Source organism: Oryzias latipes, chromosome 1 (genome assembly GCF_002234675.1).
Source record: "Oryzias latipes chromosome 1, ASM223467v1".
NCBI lineage: Eukaryota > Metazoa > Chordata > Actinopteri > Beloniformes > Adrianichthyidae > Oryzias > Oryzias latipes.
The window spans coordinates 25,927,550-25,951,106 of NC_019859.2; the positions used below are offsets into that span (position 1 = coordinate 25,927,550).

At 40.6% G+C, this 23,557-nt stretch overlaps 1 protein-coding gene across 1 annotated transcript in view; it reads left to right on the top strand.

Annotated features, from left to right (window-relative positions):
• Positions 1–22,798, top strand: part of LOC110013491 (voltage-dependent T-type calcium channel subunit alpha-1I-like) — a 435,381-nt gene extending 412,583 nt beyond the window's left edge. Inside the window, exon 39 of the mRNA XM_023954667.1 lies at positions 21,444–22,798. Within this exon, the coding sequence (XP_023810435.1) occupies positions 21,444–22,082 (639 nt within the window). The 3' untranslated portion in view covers positions 22,083–22,798. The remainder of the gene's footprint in view (positions 1–21,443) is intronic.
• The last annotated feature ends 759 nt before the right edge of the window (positions 22,799–23,557 follow it).

Below are 23,557 nucleotides of genomic sequence, written 5' to 3' on the forward strand. Positions count from 1 at the left end.
ATACATAAAATAATCGCTGACCTGAGAAGTAGATGGTTGTGTCACTGTGTTTTCGCTGTTGGAATGATGATCATGATCTCCCATGATTTTTCCGCGTTTTCTTTTCTTCTGAAAATCACCCCCAAAAATCTAATGAGAATAGTTCATAGCTAGCTTAACAAAACTTTTTTAAATTATTATTTAAAAGTACACTTAAGAAAGTAATAATGATTTATTATAAAGTGTTACTTTAAACGATACTTACCGTTCGTTCCTGTCCCACAATTTAACATGTAGTCTGTGTCTACCTAGAGACGAATTAAGTGCGAAGCACCTGATTGGATAGAATTTAGACCAATCAGCGTGGACCTTCTCTTCTGTGATTGGCGTCCAGAGCAGTCAGCAAAATCAAAGATAGGACAAAAGCGAGATTTGACACAACGCACGCAAAAACATGTGTATTGCAAGCGCAAAAAACGTTTTCAAAAGCAAAAAAAAAAGTTTTTGAAAGCAAAAAAAAAAAATGAAAGCAAAAATAATATATCAAAGCAGAATAACTTAGAAAGCTTTTTGTGCAACTTAGAAAGTTTTGTGTGCAATGTGGTGGCAGAAATATCACTCCATACAGAAAAGATTAAAAAAAAAAGTACTTCTTTAAAATCCACCAGCCAATCAAAATCCTCACTGAGAAGCATGGGACTTGATTGACATGTAGATTGGGCAATCGGACATTGTCTGAAGTATACGTCGCTGCAAATGCACATTATGTTCTTTAAAAGATGATAGCACGGCCGCGTGTGGGAGGAGCTAGTTCTGGTCTGATCGCTGCATGGAGCGATGTGTTTATCAATGCTTGGTAGACACTGAGAATGTGGAGAGATAAGGTTTATTATTTTGAAAATTTCTACTTGGTAATCATGTTTCCATTTTTGAGTTCATAAAATCATCCCAGGGAAGGTCTCTGCTTCAACTCCTGCAGGGAAAGCTGCGTCTTAATCTGACGCCCGTGTTTGCATCTCACTGACAGAGTTTGAAGCCAAAGCCCCTCCTCCGCCTCTTTACATGCTTTTCCTCTCTACCTGTTCACATCCTCTGCAGCTGAGATTTGTTTCCCCCACGCTCCTCAGTGTGTCCTACACAGAGAGCGCAAAATACGATAGTCGGGGCGCTCCAGCGCCGCACAAGGATGAAAGAGTAGGATACAAGTTATAGCGGGAATAGAGCGGGTTAAGCAAATGAATGGAAGACGGCGGCTTGCTGAAGAAATATTCAATATTGTACACAAGCTGTTTTTTACTTGGCTCGCGCTTCGTGCGCAGCCAGCAGCGCCTTTGAAATGCCATGAAAAATGAACAAACTAAAATAAAATTTAACTATTATAAAATACTCATTATTTTCCAAAGTCACAGGGAGCCACAAGAGATGGATGAAAGAGCCAAGAAGAAAAGAGGAACATTTTGAATAAAATAACAATAGAATAACTGTACATTCTGTAACTCTAGAATTCTCATGTACATCCAAGTCTGCCAGATGAATTGTGGAGTCTAATGGCTGATGGCAGGAATCGTTCTCTGGCACAGCAGGGGTGTATGAGTCTGCTGCTAAAGCTGCTTCTCAGTTTGTCCACCTCCCTGAAGATGGGATGGGAGGGATTGTCCATGATGGTCCCCAGTTTAGCCAGTAGTCTGTCCCCCACTACCTCTTCCAGATTGGCAGGCTTGAAGCCAACAACAGTTTAAATGTATAATTCTGTTAGCCTTCCAGGTTGGAAATTTCAGCTTTTTCTTGCTTATCAGGATGTCAGGATTGTTCCAAATGGGTGTCAGATTGCTTGGTGTGAGGGAAAAGTTATTCATCTGAAGGAAATCCCCCCAGGCTGTTAATGTGGTTTTGATAATAATACTTTTTTAAAAAGTGTACCGCTTGATGGAACATAGTCCACATAGTGACTGTACTACATCTATCCATGAGTGATCTCCTGGATTTTTATTATGCCATTTTAAAATATATAGTAATCTATGAGCTAGGAAATAATTATAAAAGTTAGGGAATTCTAAGCCACCAAGGGATTTTACATTTTTCAAGGTTTTTAAACTGATTCTTGGTGGTTTATTTTTCCATAAAAAATGGATATGGATGTATCTAAATATTTTAACCATATTGTGGGCGGTTGAATAGGAATCATAGAAAAGAAATAGTTTATTTTTGGTAATATTTTCATTTTCACTGAAGCTATTCTGCCTGTAAGCGTTATGGGCAGGTTGACCCATCGCATTAGGTCATTCTGAATATTTTTAAGCAATGGCACATAGTTCAATTGCACCAAGTCTTATAGACTGCAGGAGTAAGTGACACCTATGTATTTTATATTTCCTGATTTCAAAGGTATGTTTAAAGTTGGCTCTACATTGCTATTGAGTGATAATAGTACTGATTTATTCCAGTTAATGGAGTATTTAGAGATGGATGAAAATGTGTCAATAACTGCAACTGCTCTGGGGATTGAAGATTCTGAATTTTGGAGAAAGAGTAATACATCATCTGCAGAAAGACTAATTTTATGATGGATGATTTTTGTTTTAATTCCTTCTGTGCCATGATTTTGTCTTATAGCTGCCGCTTAAGGTTCTATAAATAAAGCAAAGAGAGAGGGGAACAATGGACACCCAAAGTTTAATTTTAAATATGTGCGAGTAACAAAAAAATCCAGCCTTGGGCGCTCTTAAAATACGTGTGGGCAATGAAGCAATGTCTTATCTTCTCTTCGCCCGCACCTGAGCTTGTGCATGCTTGGCGGGTGCATGCGCTCTTGGACCATTCTGACATCACAGCGGCACATTAATTCAAACAGAGCATCTTTGCAACAGTTTGACAGTGATTTAAAAGGAGAAATACTTTTTAGAGTCGACTTTTATTATATGTGTATTGTGTTGTGCAGATGTGTGTTTCTATAGTCTTCATATTCTGATGAACATTGGCCTTTATTAAGGTTGTTTTATGTTTTGTGACCAAAATCGTCAATTTGCCATCTAACAACTCTGACTTAACAATTTGGCATTTTGAAGCACCGCCATTACTTTTTTTGTTGTGCAAAATGGTGTTTCAAATCAGACTTGAGAAGATGGGTAACAGAAGGGAGATGATGGGGCAGCTTTCTAAAAATTGAATGCAAATTGATTTCCATAATGACGGGAGAAATGGAGGGCTTCACACCAGTGCTTTATTGTTTATTTTTCCTGCATCTTTGTATTTCCTCTTTCACTTCTTCCACAGACTTCTCCATGTTCAATTCATCTATCTCCAATTTTTTCTATTTTGCTCTCAGAGGGGCAGTAGCAGCTCATACAGTTCAGAGGAGTTAACTACCCAGCAAGGCTACAGAGGGGTTTGTCCCTTCAGCTCAGGAAGCGAAGTTGGCGTTCAGCAAGTGTTTGAAGACGACATCTATCCACATTTGAGCCCTCAACAGTTCCAGCAGGAAAATCCTCGGCAAAGTAAAGGTACAGAAACAAGTGTAACAACATTTTAACATCAGACAGCTTTTTTTTCCTTGTAATTATCAATAGCTTTAGAAAAGGCTGTTGCAGGTGTAGTAGCAGTCTGATTCAGAACCAAACAAAACAAAGTCAGAAAATAAAAATATCTGTACAAGTGTCTAAAAACAACAGAGATTTAGATGCAAGAGTCCAATAAGTTTCATAAGTCATACATGGAATGGGACTATATTGGTTATTCACTCTAAACTTGTTAATTAATTACCTCCTAACTCTAAAAACAGCACAAATGAAACATTCATTACAGTGGTCACCAACTGTTTTTTAGGCCACGGACCAGTTTAATGTCAGACAATATTTTCACAGACCCGTAAAGTTTGGCCTAAGTTTGCGTTTAATATTTTTAAGCATCCAGCATCAGAAAACCCAATTTTTTTAAATTAAATAGCTACTACAAGAAATTTAGTTTAAAAAAATCTGAAAACATTACATTTCTCCTATTTTGTTTTTACATAAATCCTGATTATCTATTTTATTTTTTAACACAGAGGAAAAGTTTCTGTAATAAAGTTTAACAGATGCCTGCCTAATTCATCCTTGCTGTTGGAAAATTCATCAATGTCCTTTTCACAAGATTACACAAATCCGAAACAAATTCCACAAATAAGTAACTTGATTGGATTGAATCTTCATTCTCAGTGAAATGTTTACGGCTTTGATGGATAAATAGAGCAAAATCAATTTACATGCTTGTCGTAAAACTGATATTTTCTAAATACAATGATAAAGATGAATGAAAATTGTCTTCAACTTTGGAATCTGTGTGTGTGAAACATTAAACATTCTGGTACGTGGGAATAACTGTCTCAATAGATACGTATTTTGAGGAAGATTCCATTTTATTTGTAAATAGCAGCTGTACGTTTCTTTGAAGTTGAAGACTTCTTCGGTTTTCTAACTGGCTCTTTTTTGCCCAAAGAAATTTTCCTAATACATTTAAATTGTTTGGTTTTTATTAGTCTTTTAGCTTTGGGCTGCAAACTTAGCAATCCGAGAAGCTGCTTACAGTCATGTGATGCATCAAGACAGACGGATGTGGTAGACAGAATCCAGAAGTTTTCCAAAATAAAACTTCCGTCAGTATCAGAAAATGAGCTATATGGAAATAATCTAAGTTACAGTATGTATTTTTAATCTCTTTGGCCTGGTACCAAGTGGTACCAGTCTGGGAGTTGGAGACCACTGCACTTATACATCATCACAAGATGAATCACAAATTACAGAGAACTGTGTATTAAAAATGATTCCCTTTTTCTTTAAAGTCCCACTCCAAAAACATTTTTAAGCTATTTCAAAAGTGTTCCCAGTGGTCTTTTGTTTATGATTAAACTTCTAGGTAAAGGGGGGCAGGATTGCTCTGCGCCAGCAGTCCTGCCCAGACAAAAAAGGACACGATATATCTTTACTTTTGATCTGTTAAGATTGAACTAAAATTCTGCAGTCATTTTTAAGGGATTATATATATATATATATGCCTCCAAAGTGTTTGATTTTTTTTCATCATTTCCGTTTTTTTCAAGTTATTATGTTGACGATGACAGAGATTATATTGCAAAAAACATATGAGAAAAATTAATAAACTATAATCTGTCAATACGTCCAATATTGTTTGCCATTTTTGTTGCACCAATAATGTTAGCTTGGGGATGCAAAAGGCTTTAAGATAGTGGGAGAGCATGTAAATGGAGGGGTGACGGGAAGTGGCGTTGCTCTGTGGCAGGGGTCGGAGCCACATGCGGTTCTTTCATGCCTGTGGTTTTGTAAAATAACTATCATGTTTTAAGATTATCGTGGTGCCTTTAACACCGTCGGGTAGTGCGAGAGGGCAGGAGGAAGAGAGCAGCGTGAGTACGCGGAGGGGGCATGTCTGCAGCTGTGAACGCTGACCAGAGTCTGTTATGGGATAGAAAGTTCTAAAAAGACAGTCACTGGCAATCTCGTAGGGGACACATGAGCCCCCAAAAAAGGTATTTTTCCTAGAGTAAAACCACCCATTTCCATGTAAAATTAATTACATTGCGTGAAGGTGCCCCTACTATCCTGTCAAGGTGCTGCTATAATGACCGTACGTTGCGCTGTCTGTGTAGAACACGTTGGAGGGGGGGAGTTGCAGGTGGAGGAAAACAACTTGGAGCTGCAGAGGATGTAAACAGGTAGAGAGGCGGGGGAGGGGCAGAGCTCGGACCGCCAGCTCACACACACAGCAGCTTTGGGGCGGTGTGTGAGCTTTTAAAAGAAGAAATGTTGCTCAGTCCTTAGAAACCATTCAAACAATCACTTGGATTTGTGTTTCTAGTCATGTCCCGACAAAATAAAGGCTGATGTTTATTCCCACATATTTACGTGCAGCCAAGATGCAGATTGCGGCATTTCCCGCAAGGATTTTGTGTTCATCAAACAAGGCTAATGTTGTTAGCGTGTGTTAACCTTCTTCCAACCCTGGCTTCTTCCAGCTCCGTTCTTCCACAAACCAAATCACTGACCACACGGATTAAAAATACAATGATGAGCGAACAGGCACTTCATAATATTAATAACATTAATAAAAGCACATTTAGAAGATCATCTCGTATATTACTGAGCTGCTGCATAAACATTTATGGCAGCAAGGTTTGTTTACTGTGGGACTTCATCTTTTTCAACACTACTGCGCATGCCCAAATGATTTATTCCGACCCAAAGTGTGACCCATATGAACGTTTGATATAATCGGAAAAAGGTTATGATTATATCCAACTGATATAATCGGTATGTTATTAATTGGGATCTTTTGTAAATTAAAAGATATAAACTAAAATTCAATCCAACCATGCCCATGTGCACGGTTGGATTTTAATCCGACCATTGATTCGATCAAGATATTTTGCCCATATAACCACGGCTAGTGACTCAAATGAGTTAAAAGACTTGATTCACCATAGTGGGTGACTCATTAAAACTCAAGTCAGTAAAAGGAATCAGGTTTACCATCATTACTGCTAAGTGTGAGCTCGATGATTTAATCCCTGAAGACCTAAGCTCTTCTTTGATATATCTTTTTTTATTGTTTTGACAGAGTCCCAGTTAAGAAAAACACTGTTGTAATAAAACCTAAAACGTGTTAATTTTATAAATGTGTTACAATAGTATCGAATCTAAGCTCTGTATCGGCAGATACTAAAATTCTAAATACTTGGAATCGGACCTGGCACAAAAACCTAATCGGGACATCCTAATAATAATATTTAAAAAAACATTAGGATCTTTTGTAAATTAAAAAATAGTTTAAAAAATAATCAGATTGGGACTTTGAATTTATAAGGAATTAAAATAGTTTCAAATGTGTCAGAGATATGAGACAAATTTCAAATGTCTTACTTTTTTCCCTCTTTATCAGGATATTTTTGAATTGCGAAAAGACATGTATGCAAACCCAGAATCATTGCTTTCTATGTTAGCAATGACACAGTTGTGACCCTCTTGCTTTAGATGGAGTGAGCAAAAGTAATGGTGATGTGTCCTCACCCATTTTTCACCTGCCAGCAGAGTTTTTTCACCCAGTTGCTGCAGCTCATGCCAACAGTCTCATGGACACTGAAAGTCCAGGAAAGCGTTGGCCTGCCAGGTTGGCCTCCTCAGCCTCCTGGGTTACCCTCCGATCACTTGGTGTCAACATACTAAGCTCCCAGGTACCAAGGCCAAATTGCTGGATGAGCCAGTTTAGGTCTGACATCATTACATCTGTGATATAAACACTTAACAGCTAAAAATATTGCACTGTGTAAAGCTCAAATGGTTAAACTGAGTTCACCCACATACAGATGTGATAGGTCAGATAACATGTAATGTGGAGAAAGCCTGTGGGTGCTGTGCTAAATACAGTTTGTCGCAATAATAAGTGGCACAATCATCTGTGCAACATTTATGACACAAAGCAACTGAATCTGTATCAAGGCTTTGTGACGTGATTAAATGTGAATTAGCAGTTAAGTAAATATCATCTTGATATCCTTGTCAGTCACACACAGATAAAGTTTGAAACTCCAAAGTTTTCTCTCATAATTAAAAGTAGAATCTTAACCATTCTAAACCCTCCCACTCCCTGCTTTGGCTTCTGCATGAAACAAGCAAGAACAAAAAGACCCTTTTTTTAGATTTTTTGTCACCATGGAAACAGATTTTTCTTGTCTCCTCTACCTGCTTGGTTTGTTTAGTTCGTGCATGAGTGCCTGTGTGATCCTCAGCTGCTACAGTAATGCTCTGTGGCACTCAGCTAATTAGCCTAGCCAGCCCTGAGCTTGATTCAGCACACTATTGTTCTTGGCTCAGGTTTCTTGTATTCTCATGTTGCCTTTCTTCTCTTTCCTTTGTCTCTTTCGATAGTGATCTGTCTACCTGCGTCTCCTTTCTCAGTTCAGTCTGGGGAATAGTTATCCTCGGCATTTTCTGCAACATCATGTTTTTAAAACCTTTTTTAATTTTTGAAATATAACATGATCAAGTTTTCAACAGTGTATTAGTCTGATAAAGTGCAGTTAGTGACACTGTCCATCATAACATTGTTCAGATAATTGACTGGATTGGATTGAGTGACCCCTCCCCCCTCACATTCTAAACAGGGAGTGCCCACAGGTCTCTCTTTCTTCTTTTCCTTTCGCATTTTCCTCTCAGGGGTCACCGCAGCAAATCAGTTTCCTCCATCTAACCCTGTCTTCTGCATCCTCAACTCCAGGGGTGGCCAACCGTGCTCCTCAAGACCTTCAACCGTGCCTGGTTTCCAGCTATCCCTGCACTGCTTTATGCCGAGTACCCAAATCAGGTGTGTTCAATCAAACATGATGTGGAATCACTTGAGTGAGCCAATCAACACAAAGATGGTCAAGGAGAGCTGGAAACCAGAGAGGATTATGGTTCTTGAGGACCAGGGTTGGCCAGCCCTGCTCTACTCTAACACAACTACCTTATAATTGTTCTAAAATGTTCTTATTAATTATATTTTCACTTTGTGAAATCGGTAATATCAAATTTGTCGTATAAAAAAAACAAGCTTTAAGCATGGTGTCCGAATTGCTTTTTAACTCCAGGGCCCTAGATAGTACCATACTAAATAGTCTTTTTTTATAGTTAGGGAGTAGGGAAGGAATTCAGACATAGGCATACTCTCCCAAGCCTGCTTTCAAATGATAGGGTTGTGGCCTTCCAACAAGCTCACTCCTGATTGGTGGGAGTGGTTTCCATAGAATTGAGAACTCTGACTAACTCAAACAAGTCACTGGTTACTGATGATTTCTTGTTCCGACATAGTAAAGTCAGTATCCTGAAAAAATCCAATTTTGTTGAATTTACTTCATTACGTTGGAGCCAGAAGTAAGCCATTTTCAATGGGTGACATCACACTTAAACAAACTAACTGTTCTGTCCAACAGGTGAGATACACTGTTACAATTTTTTTTCAAAATCAAAATATGTCTTAATTTGAAAAAGCAGTAATCAAAATATGTCTTAATTTGAAAAAGCAGTTTCGATCTGGTGCTACATTGTTCGAGGGTATGGTATAAGTACACACACTTACTTCTTAATCATTAAGGTTTTTTTTATTTCTCTTGGTAACATGTCTATTTTCTGCCTACTCTGAGGGTGTTTTCACACCACGATAAAACTCAATTTAGATGGTGAGGAAAGACCAAAACCTTTCACAACTTCATTTAGTTTACTTTGAGCAGAACTACATGAAAACTTCAGTTAGGACAGCTGCTGTTGTCAGGGGGTGTCTGTCAAAGTTTCCAATAACCTTCCAGCTTACATTAGAACATGCTACTGAACCAGTGAGTAAAAAACAGCTTAGAAGAACCTTATCTGACCGTTCTGTGTCTCAGTTTAAACTCACAGTTCAACCGATACTTAGTAACACGCTGAGCAAATAGTCAGAGACCAGCTCCCATAGCATCAGTCGTAGTATAAATGACCAGTTTGTTAATGATGCCTTACAAGCCCTCAGGAGTACACTCGATGTTGTTGGCCCCCTGAAACCCAAGCTTGTTAGACAAAACCGAGTAGCACCGTGGTTTTTTATTTTATTATTTTATTTTTTTCTTAACTTGTCCTTTCCAACAGCTGAGCCAACAGATGAGAGCTGAAAGCCTCTTGTGTTTGATATTAGATATATTTTACTGTTGCAATGAGGGGTTATGAATCATTTGACACACTAGGTGTATATTTAAATAAACCCCTTTTGTACCATGAAGCAGCATAAAGCAACAAGTTGCTGGATTTTCTACAATCATTACAGTCAGGTTTATAAGTAGTATCAATCCCAAAGGGGGCGGGGGGGCCTGTCCACACACACACCCAGATGCCACAAATACCTGTTGGCTCCAAAAATGCCTGCATACAAAACATGTCAACATGTCCAAAATACAACTGATGTTCACACAGGCATACTTGTGCATTTGGACTGACCCCTGTGAAATATTTCATTTGATCACTCAAACTATTGTGCAAAGGTGAGATAGCACCTATGCTACACCCGCACGGCAGCAGATGGAGAACAACCGCCCGCTGGGCAATCACATCCGCCACCCAGGCCTGGGCCAGCAAGACCGCCACAGGGTTAGCTAAAGAGCGAGGAGGCACCGAGGGGACAGAGGGTGCAAGCCCCAGCCCAACCAGGAGAGCAGCCCCCGCCGCACCGGTAGGGTCCAACGTGGGGCCCCAGGAAAGCACCCCCAGCCCCAGACAAGCAGAGCTTAGTAGAACCACATATTCCTGTTTCTCTCAGCTCTGATGATTTTCTTACATTTTTTGATAGTAAAATCTCAAATAATAGACATAAATTGAATCAAGTTATTCCCATTATCAGCCCAGGGTGAAGAAACTTCTGTAATGTTTGACTGCTTCACCTCTGGAAATTCAAGTGGAAATAACAAAGTTATTATGTCCTCCAAAACCCCAACTTGTCTTTTAGACCCAATTGAATACGGATGAGGTGATAGGCATTACGAAAGTCGAGCTTGGAAAAAACGCGAGCCTCTTGGACTGAATCGAAGACAGAGTTTAACAGCGGCAAAGAGTATTTATCTTTTATGGTGATTTGGTTGAATTCTCGATTGTCCACACAAGGACGTAGTTTTTTTGTCCTTTTTCTCTACTAAGAATAACCCAACCCCTAATGGGGAGGAAGAGGGATGGATATGACCATTGCAGAGATTCATGAATGTATTTTTTCACCGCCTCCTTTTCGGGTACAGACAGGTTAAATAGTCTGCCCTTAGGTAAACTAGCCCCCGGAAGGAGGTCAATAGCACAGTCTATGGGGTGGCAGGGAGTTTGCCTTGGTTTTACTAAACACGGCTTGAAGATCGTAATAAGAAGTAAGAACTTTTGACAAGTCAAGAGGGGGCAACAGAGGGAACTGCAGATTGGAGACAGTTAGCCATACAAAAAAAAACTCCAATTAAAAATGTGGCCTTGAGTTCAGTCTAATTGTGGGTTGTGTAATTTAAGCCAGAGGAAGCCCAAAACAATGGGGTTCTGAGGAGCATTAGTGATGAATAATTGAAGATGTTCATGATGATTACCGGCGGTAATGAGATGGATGGGCTTGGTGCGATGAGTTATACGGGAAAGGAGATGACCGCCCAGTCCAGCAGCTTTAACCGGGGATTTCCAATGGCTCAGTAGGAAGAGATAGCTGCAGGATAGCAAGGTGCCTGCTCCATTGAAAGAACGCCTAAAGAAAGAGTTGGACAGAATGATCAGATTAGGAGTAATCAAAAAGGTCAATGAACCAACAGACTGGGTCAACTCAATGGTCATCACAAAGAAATAAGAATGGAGAGCTGAGAATATGCTGTGACCCTAAAGTGAGGAAATCATCAGTGAAATGTCATGGTGCCAAATACTTTACAAAACTCGATGCCTCACAAGGCTTCTGGCAGCTGAAGCTGGATGAAAGCAGCACAAGGTACTGCACTTTTAACACTCCCTTTGGACGTCACTGCTTTCTCAGACTGCCGTTTGGAATAAAGTCAGGACCTGAAATATTTCACCGAGCGATGGAGCAGATCATTGAAGATTTGGAAGGAGTTCGAGACTACATTGATAACATCATCATATGGGGGTCCTCAGCTGAAGAACACAATGAGAGACTTTGCAGAGTGATGGATCATATTCAAAGGTATGGACTAAAACTTAACAAAAATAAGTGTGAGTTTCGTGTGGAAGAAATACTCTTCCTTGGAGATAAACTGTCTGCAAGTGGTGTTCAACCAGATCAAGACAAAATACAGGCAATACTGAACATGCCAAGACCCACTGACAAGACAGGAGTGTTACGCATCATGGGTATGGTCAACTTCATGGGCAAATTCATTCCCAACCTAACATCAAGGACATCATGCATGCGTGAGCTTTTGCACAAGGAGAGTGAATTTAAACGGACAGTTAAACATGAGCGCGTGTGGCAGCAACTTAAGGACACACTGACCCTGCACCAGTGTTGTCATTTTATGGCCACAACAGGCTGAGCACTGGAAACCAGTTGCCTATGCTTCAAGGGCAAATCTGCTGATACGGACAGATTGAGAAAGAATGCTTTGGGACTAGCATATGGTCTGGAACGGTTTAATAACTATGTGTATGACTTACCATCTTTCACAGCTGAGACTTCCTCCCTCCTTTCCTTTTCTGTCTGGTTCAACAAAAAAGATTTTCCAATATGATTAAGATGAATAAAGTTTGGCCTCCATTACAAAAGGGATTTATTCTTATCACCTCCTCACGGCGGAAAAAGTATTATCTGAGGTTCTTCATCCACTAAATAATCTTCAAATGGGCACGCCATGCTCCGTCACTTCTCTAAAACCAAACTAACCTTCAACTACATCCTGCCCCAGACCAGGTTATGTTCAAAGAATAAGCTGCTATGGCACCTTAACATACCCTTAAACATGCTTCTGTTTTTGGAACCAAAAGCTGAGGTTATCCGCTTCCTTACCCTCAAGTCTTGCCCTGGTCTTCCGGGGGCCCTAAGCGAAATGTAATTTGAGGGCCCTCTAAATGATCAGCAGCACCAACAAAACGCAACTGTTGTTGTAATTTAAATGAGATCTCTCTATTACTACATTTTGTGAAAGTATTATTGTTGCTGCTGAAGAATTGAAAACAGTATATTGTCTGCATGTTGGATGCACATTTAGTCGTGCCAAACTAATTCTAAAAGTGAAAAGAAAAAAATATGAATGACCAATGTATCTTCTTTCTCTTTCGGCTTTTCCCATCAGGGGTCGCCACAGTGAATCATCCTTTTCCACCTCACTCTATCATGGACATCTTCTACCCTAACATTAGCCAACTTCATGTCCTCTGTTAAGACATCCATGTATCTCCTCTTTGGCCGTCCTCTTGCCCTCCTGCCAGGCAGCTCCATCTCCAACATCCTTCTACCAATATATCCACTATCCCTCCTCTGAACATGTCCAAACCATCTCTGTCTGGCTTCTCTGACTTTGTCGCCAACACAGGCAACATGAGCCGTCCCTCTGATGTACTCGTTCCTTATCCTGTCTAACCTGGTCACTCCTAAGGAGAACCTCAACATCTTCATCTCCGCTACCTCCATCTCAGCCTCTTGTCTCTGTCTCACTGCTACCGTCTCTAACCCATAGAGCAGAGCTGGTCTCACCACTGTCTTGTACACCTTTCCTTTGAGTCTTGCTGGCACTCTTCTGTCACACAACACTCCTGACACTTTCCTCCACCCGCTCCAACCTGCCTGCACTCGCCTCTTCACCTCTTTTCCACACTCCCCATCACACTGAACTGTTGACCCCAAGTACTTAAACTCCTGCACCTTCTTCACCTCAGCCCCCTGTAACCTAACGCTTCTACCTTGATCCCTCTCGTTCAGACACATGTATTCTGTCTTACTACGACTGACCTTCATGCCTCTTCTTTCCAGAGCAAACCTCCACCTCTCTAGCTGTTCCTCCACCTGCTCTCTACTCTCACTGCAAATTACAATGTCATCCGCAAACATCATTGTCCAGGGAGATTCCTGTCTTACCTCGTCTGTCAGCCTGTCCATCAGCATAGCAAACAAAAAAGGACTCAAAGCTGATCCTTGGTGTAGTCCCACCTCCACCTTGAACTCCTCTGTCTGACCTACAGCACATCTCACCACCGTCATACTTCTCTCATACATGTCCTGAACTACTCTGACATACTTCTCTGCCACTCCAGACGACCTCATACAGTACCACAGCTCCTCCCTCGGCACCCTGTCATACGCCTTCTCTAAATCTATGAACACACAATGCAGCTCCTTCTGACCTTCTCTGTACTTTTCCATCAACATTCTCAAAGCAAAAATGGCATCAGTGGTGCTCTTACGGGGCATGAAACCATACTGCTGCTCACAAATCTCCACCTTCTTCCTAAGCCTGGCTTCCACTACTCTTTCCCACAGCTTCATTGTGTGGCTCATCAACTTTATTCCTCTATAGTTGCTCCAGTTCTGCGTGTCACCCTTGTTCTTAAAGATCGGAACCAGAACGCTTCTCCTCCATTCCTCAGGCATCTTCTCACTCTCTAAAATCCTATTGAACAACCTCGTTAGAAATTCCACTGCTGTCTCTCCTAAGCACTTCCATACCTCCACAGGTAGGTCATCAGGACCAACGGCCTTTCCGCTCTTCATCCTTTTCAGAGCCTTCCTAACCTCATCCTTTCCAATCTCTGCTACTTCCTGCTCCACAACAACCACATCTTCCTCCCTTCTTTCCCTGTCATTTTCCATGTTCATCAGCTCCTCAAAATACTCCTTCCATCTTTTTTGTACACTCTCCTGAGTTGTTAGCACCTTTCCATCTCTGGCCTTAATCACCCTTATCTGTTGCACGTCCTTCCCATCTCTGTCTCTCTGTCTGGCTAGCCTGTACAAGTCCTTTTCTCCTTCCTTTGTGTCTAACCTGTCATATAGCTCATTGTAAGCTTTCTGTTTGGCCTTTGCCACCTCTCTTTTCACTCTACGCTGCGCTTCCTTGTACTCCTGTCTACCTTCCTCAGTCCTTTCTACATCCCACTTCCTTTTAGCCAACCTCTTCCTCTGGACGCAGTCCTGTACTTCCTCATTCCACCACCAAGTGTCTTTACCGTCTTTCCTCTTTCCAGATGACACACCTAGCACCTTCCTACCTGTTTCCCTGATAATTTCTGCTGTAGTTTCCCAGTCATCTGGAAGCTCATCCTGACCACTCAGGACCTGTCTCAACTTCTGCCTAAATTCCTCACAAGTTTCTTCATTCTGTAGCTTCCACCACCTGATCTTCTTTTCTGTTTTCCCTCTCTTCTTCTTCCTGACCTCCAGAGTCATCTTACACACCACCATGCGGTGCTGTCTGGCTACACTCTCTCCTACCACCACTTTGCAGTCAATAACCTCTCTCAAATGACCTCGTCTGCATAGGATGTAGTCCACCTGAGTACTCCTACCTCCACTTCTGTATGTCACTCTATGTTCCTCTCTCTTCTGGAAGTAAGTGTTGACTACAGCCATTTCCATCCTTTTCGCAAAGTCCACCACCATCTGTCCCTCCAGATTCCTTTCCTTCACACCAAACCTGCCCATCACCTCCTCATCACCTCTGTTGCCCTCACCAACATGTCCATTAAAGTCTGCTCCAATAACAACTCTCTCTCCTCTGGGGATACTCTCTATGACCTCATCCAACTCACTCCAGAATCTCTCCTTCACTTCTAACTCACAGCCAACCTGTGGCGCATACCCACTGACTACATTCACCATCACCCCTTCAATTTCTAACTTTAGGCTCATCATCCTGTCTGAGACTCTTTTCACCTCTAGAACACTGTTTACAAACTCCCCCTTCAGAATCACACCTACCCCGTTTCTCTTCCTATCAACACCATGATAGAACAGTTTGTATCCTCCTCCAATACTACGTGCCTTGCTGCCCTTCCACCTTGTCTCCTGCACACACAGTACATCTACCTTCCTTCTCTCCATCATGTCTGCCAGCTCTCTGCCTTTCCCTGTCATTGTGCCAACGTTAAGAGTCCCTATTCTCAAACCTATGTTCCTGCCTTTTCCCTTCTCTCTCTGGCCACGGACCCTTCTGCCTCCCCTCTTTCTTCGACCAACAGTAGTCAAATTTCCACCGACACCCTGTAGGTTAACAGCATCGGTGGCGGTCGTTGTTAACCCGGGCCTCGACCGATCCGGTATGTCTAAAGTGTTGTGGATGATTCGCATGGTTATTTTGGCAATTTTTACGCCGGATGCCTTTCCTGACGCAACCCTCTCTATTTATCCGGGCTTGGGACCGGCACAGAGGCAACTGGCTTGCAACCCCTGTGGCTAGATTGCAACCCCTGTGGCTAGATTTGAATGACTAATGTATATAGATATATATTTTTTAACGTAACATTGGGCACTCAACAAATTACATTCACAAAACTCCAACTTATTAAAAACAGCAACCTAATATCAAATCAAATATGAATAAAACAATCCAAAATAAAGAACACAACAGCTCAATGAACGGATTTTGGAAAGTCAAAGTCCTTCTCAGTCTGAAAAGGACCTCTTTGCACCAAATCCATTCTTACTGGATCAGAGAGTGTGGTTGGCCATTCAGCTGGACAAATTGGATTTGAGGTTGGTGGAGTTTTGGATCCATAGGCTCCTCCTCCATACACCCCTCTCTTGGAGCCTCTGGAACATTTGAGACATAACTTCAACAAAAGCAAACAGTGAAAAGTCAAACACTCTCATCAAATGTACATAACAGTTGCTGTGACGCTGGAAGCAGAATGTTGGAAAGACGTGCCTTTACTTTTGTGTGTGTGTGCGCAATTGTATGACAATTTTTGAAGTAATAATGAAACAATAAGTTTGATAAAGGTTCCATATTGGGTGAATTTGAACTTCCCAGCAGCAGCATATTTTTTCCCTTTCAACAGTAGATGTGGTGACAGCAGTTTCTTCTGCAGCTAAAAAAACAAGAATTATTATTATACAATAATCACTGATAAAGCTAAAAAAATAACTTTAGAAGAATACTACTAATAGTTTAGTGGCTCATTTAAAATCTGTGTGCAGGTTTTTCACAATTTCAGGATCTTTTAATATATTTATGAGAGATTTATTGTTTGATTGTGTATTTGCACAAGATCATATTTATTTATTTAATTATGAACAGTTTGGGACTCCATACTCTTCAGCTGCTGTTAATGAAAGAGGGGTTATGCAGACACTGTTTTTTTAAATTACTTTACAAGCCATTAAAATGACCTGAGATGACATCTTCAGTGATGTCAGGAACATCTTGGGATGTGGACGCTGCACCACCTCCAATACTTTTTGATACTTTTTCAGAGCAGAAGAAACAGTCAGCTGAGATGGAACTGTGGAAAACATCATTTTTATGTAAAACCAAAACTGCAAAATACAAATAATAAATAAATGTACCCATTTATAAATAATAAATGTGAACAATACATTGAGGATAAGTGGAAATATAAGCATTTATACACTTCTTTATCTATTATTTTGTATGTTCATAATTTTAAAATTAGTACTTTTATTTATTTATTTTTCATTTATGAATGAGAATCTTTAGTTCTTATTTGTATTTGGCAGTTTTGATTCTCCATATTTTATGCCAATGCAAGATTTTAAGACACATTGTTGAAAAAGTCAGACTACCTGACTGTCTATAACAGATAAACAGCAGTTTTTATACTGACATAAACCGGAAAATGCAGACTGCAATAAATATGTGTAGCAAAACAATGAAACAATACGATAACATGAGTTAAAACATTTTTCAGCCATCATACCATTATCATGATTTACTTTTCTCTGCTCTCTGCCGTTTTGGAAGGTCATGTCTGACTTCATCTTGGAAACTTGGGTATCAGAATTATTTTCGAGTTTTCCATTGGAAATTACGACGTGCAGTCTTCACCTCGGATCGATTAGTATTTTACGTAAATCGTGCAGCTGCACAGAAATACTGGATAATAATGTAAAAACACAGCCCCAACATCCTCCAAACTTACCTTGTGATTGATGTTGAAGTTCTTCATGTTTTTCAGCTCCTGATGGATAAAGACTTGAAGTTGTCTTGTCGCTTTGATCAGTATGACAAAATGCGCTCGTTTTGTTTTCTTTTTCCCAACTTTATTGAAACAAATGCGCTCGCAAATGCACACTGTGCCAGGCTCAGATGCAATGATGTTGAATTGTTGCTAAAAGAGTGGCGTAACGTCATTATTTGGGTTGCCAGATTGGTTCAGGTGTGTTGAAGGGTGGGATCATTAAAGTGCAGGCAACATTCTTTTTAGAGCGCACGTTGGTACGGAAGTTCTATGAAATGGGTTGCCAGATTTGGGCCTTTTTTATTTTATTTTTTGCGCCACTTCGGGGCCCTGGTGGTGATGGGGGCCCTACGCGGCTGCGTAATTCACGTATAGGGAGGGCCGGCCATGCTTACCCTCAAACTTACTGAGGTAACTCACATAACCTGCTTTCTGGAACAGGGCCCTGGCCTTTATGGGTGGCCGTGGTGTAGTGGTAGGGCGGGCGACCTATGATCAGAAAATTACAGGTCGACTCCCGCCCATGTGTTGAAGTTTCCTTGGGCAAGACACTGAACTGGTTGAAGGTTGGTGCCAGTGTACAGCAGCGGAGCCACCATCAGTGTGTGAAAGTCTGTATGAATGGGTGACTGGGTGAATGGGACTGTGACTGTAAAGTGCTTTGGGCCTTCGAAGAAGGTAGAAAAGTGCTGTATAACTATACACCATTTACCATTTATGTGAGAGTGGCAAGAAGAAAGCCATTTCTTAAAGATATCTATAAAAAGTGTCATTTAAAGTTGGCCACAAGCCACCTGGGAGACACACCAAACATGTGGAAGAAGGTGATCTGAAACCAAAACTTTTTGGCAACAATGCAAAACGTTATGTTTGGCATAAAAGCAACACAGCTTATCACCCTGAACACACCATCCCCACTGTCAAACATGGTGGTGGCAGTATCATGGTTTGGGTCTGCTTTTCTTCAGCAGGGACAGGGAGGATGGTTAGAATTGATGGGAAGATGGATGGAACCAAATACAGGACCATTTTGGAAGAAAACCGGATGGAGTCTACAATAGACCTGAGACTGGGACGGACACATTGATCCAAAACATAAAGCAAAATCTCCAATGGAATGGTTCACAAATAAACAAATCCAGGTGTTGGAATGGCCAAGTTAAAGTCCAGACCTGAATCCAATCAAGAATCTGTGAAAAGAACTGAAAACTGCTGTTCACAAACGCTCTACATCTAACCTCACTGAACTTGAGCTGTTTAGCAAGGAGGAGTGGGCAAATATTTCAGTCTCTCCATGTGCAAAACTGAGAGACATGCCCCAAGCGACTTGCAGCTGTGATCACAGTAAAAGGTGGCGCTACAAAGTTTTAACTTAAGGGGGCTTAATAATGTTGCACGCCCAATATTTCAGATTTTAATTTGTTGCAGAAATATACCATACATTTTTTTCTACTTCATGATTGTGTCTGTCTGGTTATGACTTTTCCCTAACAAAATGAAGAACCATACTGGAGATAAGAATTTTTGTTAGACTTCTGCAGAAGGAGAAGACCGTCTGTCACAGCGCAAGGTTGTCACAGAGGAGTTCTGCCTTCACTGTGTATCCAGTCTTGTTTTATTGGTGGCCGTGGGTGATAACATGAAAGTGGGTCATTTAATCAAGCAATACAGGAACATCATATCTTGTATAATCAGAATTTTCACGTCATTGTTTTCTTACTGAAAGATAGAACTGAGATGATCAGATTATGGTGATAATAGCATGTAAGCAAATCATAATTACATAACCCTAACAGTATCCCACTTGTTGATTCTTCACATAAAAATTAGTTTTAAATCTTTATGTTTGCAGACTGAAATCTGGCAAGAGGTTGAAAGTTCAATGGGGCCAAATACTTTTGCAAGGCACTGTAAAGGTTTGTTGTTCAGATGAGCCCTAACCATTTATGAAGTGATATTTGTGCCACCACATTGCAAACAGAAGTCACAGTTTTAAAATTAATATTTTCTAAATTGCAAACAAAACGTTGAGTCTTAAAATCGAGACTTTTAAAGTTGCAAAAAAAATGTTAAATGTTTGCTTCCAAAATCTTTATTTCCCTTTCAAAATTCTTTTTTGCGTTTGCAACATAAAGATTTTCAGATGAGTTGTCTCTCATCTTGCTTTCTTCCTATCTTTGATTTTGCTTTTCTAATTTTCAGTTTAGTGTGACATATGTGCCACCAAACAGCCAATCACAGATAAGAAGATTGATGATGTGTAGATTCTATCTTATCAAATTGCTATATTTATCTAACATTGAGTCTGCTACCAAGTCTCAGACGCCAAACCGGCTCTTTTACCCTCCATTTTGCAATCTTTGGCTAAAGAAAAATTTTTTTTTAATCATTTTTAAAATAATTAATACTTTCTTTTAGCATTGATTTTTAGTCAGATTTGTGAATTTATGGCTGAGGATCTTCTGAAACCGTCAAATAAACTATGAAAGTTTATCTGCTGACTTACACTAAACAGGCCTATGTGATCTTTAAATCCCCCGGAGCAAAGTATTTGTAAAAAGTTGTGTTTGACTGGACACATTTGGCCTGCTTTAAGTGACCCAGAGTTCGTTTTCCTCGATAATCCGGAGCAAATTTTCAGTCTGAATACATCCAAGCATACCCTGGTCCGGGACCAGAAACCGTTCTTCGATCCATCTCTGGAGGTGGCCTCAGAGTGTTTCCAATAGGACTGAGCTTCTTTTCACTCCGAAGTTCCTGTTTCTGTCCTCGGAGCAGAACAACTGAACCAAAACGCCCGCTGTAGACGGCATGAACAGAGTAAGAATGAAGTAACATTTGAGCCGCGGACAAATAGAAAGCAATAATGGTTGTGTAAGCAAACAGTAAATAAAGGTTCAACTGCTTACTTGTTGGAGCCTTTTAATTGTTTATTCTAACACTGCTGAAAACTCTCCTTACATGCTTTTCTGTCTCTCATTACACAGCACGCGCCCGTGACGTCACCCTTAAAGCTACGTGGTAGTTACAGAATTTTCTTTAAAAAATGCCATAACACCACAACGATGTGACACAGCAACCCTTTGAAATGTGGTCTGATGAATGCTGACTCATTAGAAAAACCTTTAACTTGATACATATTGTTTCTCACTGTTTTTCCCTACAATCTATACGTCATAAACACTTACCAGCCTACCTTCATACCCTCACACACACGGTTAAAGCACACACAGAACGTCTCCTTACCAGTAACTGCTTTGCAGCATGCCTCCGCCGTACCAAAGTAACAACTAAAAAGTGTTGTTCCTGACGTTCAAAACTGATAATCAAGCTTTGGTTTGTAACAGAAGAGGCCGCTTGATGCCAACACACAGCAAACGCAAGGTTTTGGACTTGATGCGGAACAAAGGATTTTCCCAGTCTGAATACACCCTGTTTGGTAAAAAAAAACATTTAAAGGACATACTATCTTATGCTGCTCGACAGTTTTGGATATGATTAACAGCAGTAGTAAGTAATGAAAAAATGATGGCTCACCAAAGTAGACTTAATGCATATAGCCAAAAATTTTACATATTTAACTATAGTTAATTTTTACTTTGAGTACATTTGCTTCAGCAGATTATGTTGTGTTGCAAAGGGTTTCTCATTTTTAAGAACCTGTGTGGTTTGTCTAAAGTAAAAAATTATCCATGGTGAAAAAATGCTATTTTCTCTTTATATTTCAACATTTTATTCATGAAAGGAACTGTAGTTCAGATACAAATTTTAATCGCAACATAAAGTTTAACAGATGTTGTCTTTGTGCAGCACCCGTTTCACAGTGAGTCACCTCTAGCCATGGGCAGTTCAGAGGGCAGCCTGCAGACCACGGTGGAAGAAGGACTTCGTTGTGGGGTTTCCCGGCTTTGTGACCTGAATCTACACAGCACCAACCCCAGACATTCCTTGTGCCCATCAGGACCACCTGCAGCAGATCAGGGCGAGCCTTTGCTGAAGAGACGGAGCACCACAACCACCCACCAGGCCTATCTGAGGCACAAGGAGAACCAGAACAGTGCTAAAGGCAGCAGCATGAGTGCTGAATGCCCTCAACAGGACTCAACAAACCATTCAGTTGAGGTGGTGAGTGTGAAGAAAGGAAGCCGAGGATACTGCCAGCCCCTTAACAGCGAACACTTGTCGGAGATGCTGAACAGCCTCTCCTTGATGTCGTTGTTCATCCCCTGCTCACTGGCACCAACATTAATTAAGAAATGGAACAGCACAGGCTCTTTGGTCCAGTCTAATCATTCATCCCAGAGGTGTCAATTTTACACCACTGATTTCTTATCCAATCCCTGGACAAAGGGAAAGGCAAGGGGAACAGAAGAAGACAATAGTGTGACAGCCTATGACGAAGAAAGCAGAATTCATCCAGCAGACTTGAGCTCCAGGAAAAAAAGATGAAAAACTTGTTGCTTCTTTGTAATTGGACTGTTAAAACATTGGAATCTCTGGACCTTGACCAGGACAGGGAGAGACCTCCTAACGTGTACTGTGAAATGATTCTCCCTTTTTGGTGTTCTGTTCTGTTTCTTGCCTCCTCAGATTTAGCTACTCGGGATATGTCTTTAAAGGCTTCTTACTCCTGTTTTGCACAGGACATTTGATTGCTTTCCAATAGGTTCAACAGTCATTAGGGGGGGGGGGACTTTAAGCACACCTACAATTTCACTTTGGTTATTTATATTTAATCTATTATGGCAGAATATTCTAAAAGGTCAGTAACATTTTACTAAAAAGTATAGCTACGGTGGAGTTAAACTACAAAAACGTAGGGCTTGCCTGACCTGATGTACCCCCAACCTTTGTGCAAAAATACCTGTCAGTCTTGGACCTGAGGAAAACTCTGAAGCACATTTTGTGGAAAATGTAATTTTTTTACAGCTAGCTTTTGTTTTATCAGTTTGTTTTCCAAATCTCCATGATTAACTGTAGTATTTACTCATCTCCACTTTAGCAGATTTGGTGGGTTATTAAAATATGAAAAAAAGATCTTTTTAAATTTAATCTTTAGTCATGTTTTTTTTTGTCGTCAGGACTGTCTCCATGATTAAAATGGGACCCAGACAAGAAAACTTGCAAATGGCTTTTTGGAAGATAAAATAAATCAATTAAAACCAGGTGATTGCTGCTTTGATTAAAATTGGGAAGTTTGTTGGAATGCTTAGCCACTTTTAAGCTATGGACACACTGGGTATGTGAGGCTTATTCAAGAACAGAGATTCTTGAACGCATTAATAGCCCATGGTGTTCACACTGGACAAGATGGGAAAGGCTTCTTTTTTGCTATTGTTTACTAACGCATATTTGCCACCTACAGTTGGAAGAGGCCTGGGGCCTGTTTCAGAAAGGAGGTTAAGTGTAAACTCTGAGTGCGTTAACCCTGAAATCAGGGAAACCCTGGGTTTTCCGTTTCAGAATGGGAGGTTTGTTAAACCAGAGAAAGCAGAGTAAGTCAAACCCGTTTCTGAAAGAGAGGTAACTTATACTCGGAGTCAGTGTCCATGGTTACTTACGCTGTGAACCTAACCTGGTCGGGAGCAGGTTTTATTCTCTAAACTCAAGGTTTCTGCCGGTCCCCTCCCCTTTTTAAAGACGAAGCGGTATTTTTTGCTTTAACCTTCATTGCCCAAATTTCCGTCACACAGAGACAAGTGACAAGAATGGCTTGTCCTTTTTTGGAGGACCCAATAGACGAGGAGGCTGCATTAATTCGTAGAGAATTACATTTACGTCGTGCGAGGAACTTGAGACCTAGACTCGATTTTTTTGTCATTTCCCCATACGTTTTTGTTTGAGCGTTACCGTTTTTCGTTGCAGTCAATTACATATATACAATGAAAACAACATTAGGTATTGCTATGTAGATGTTTCATATG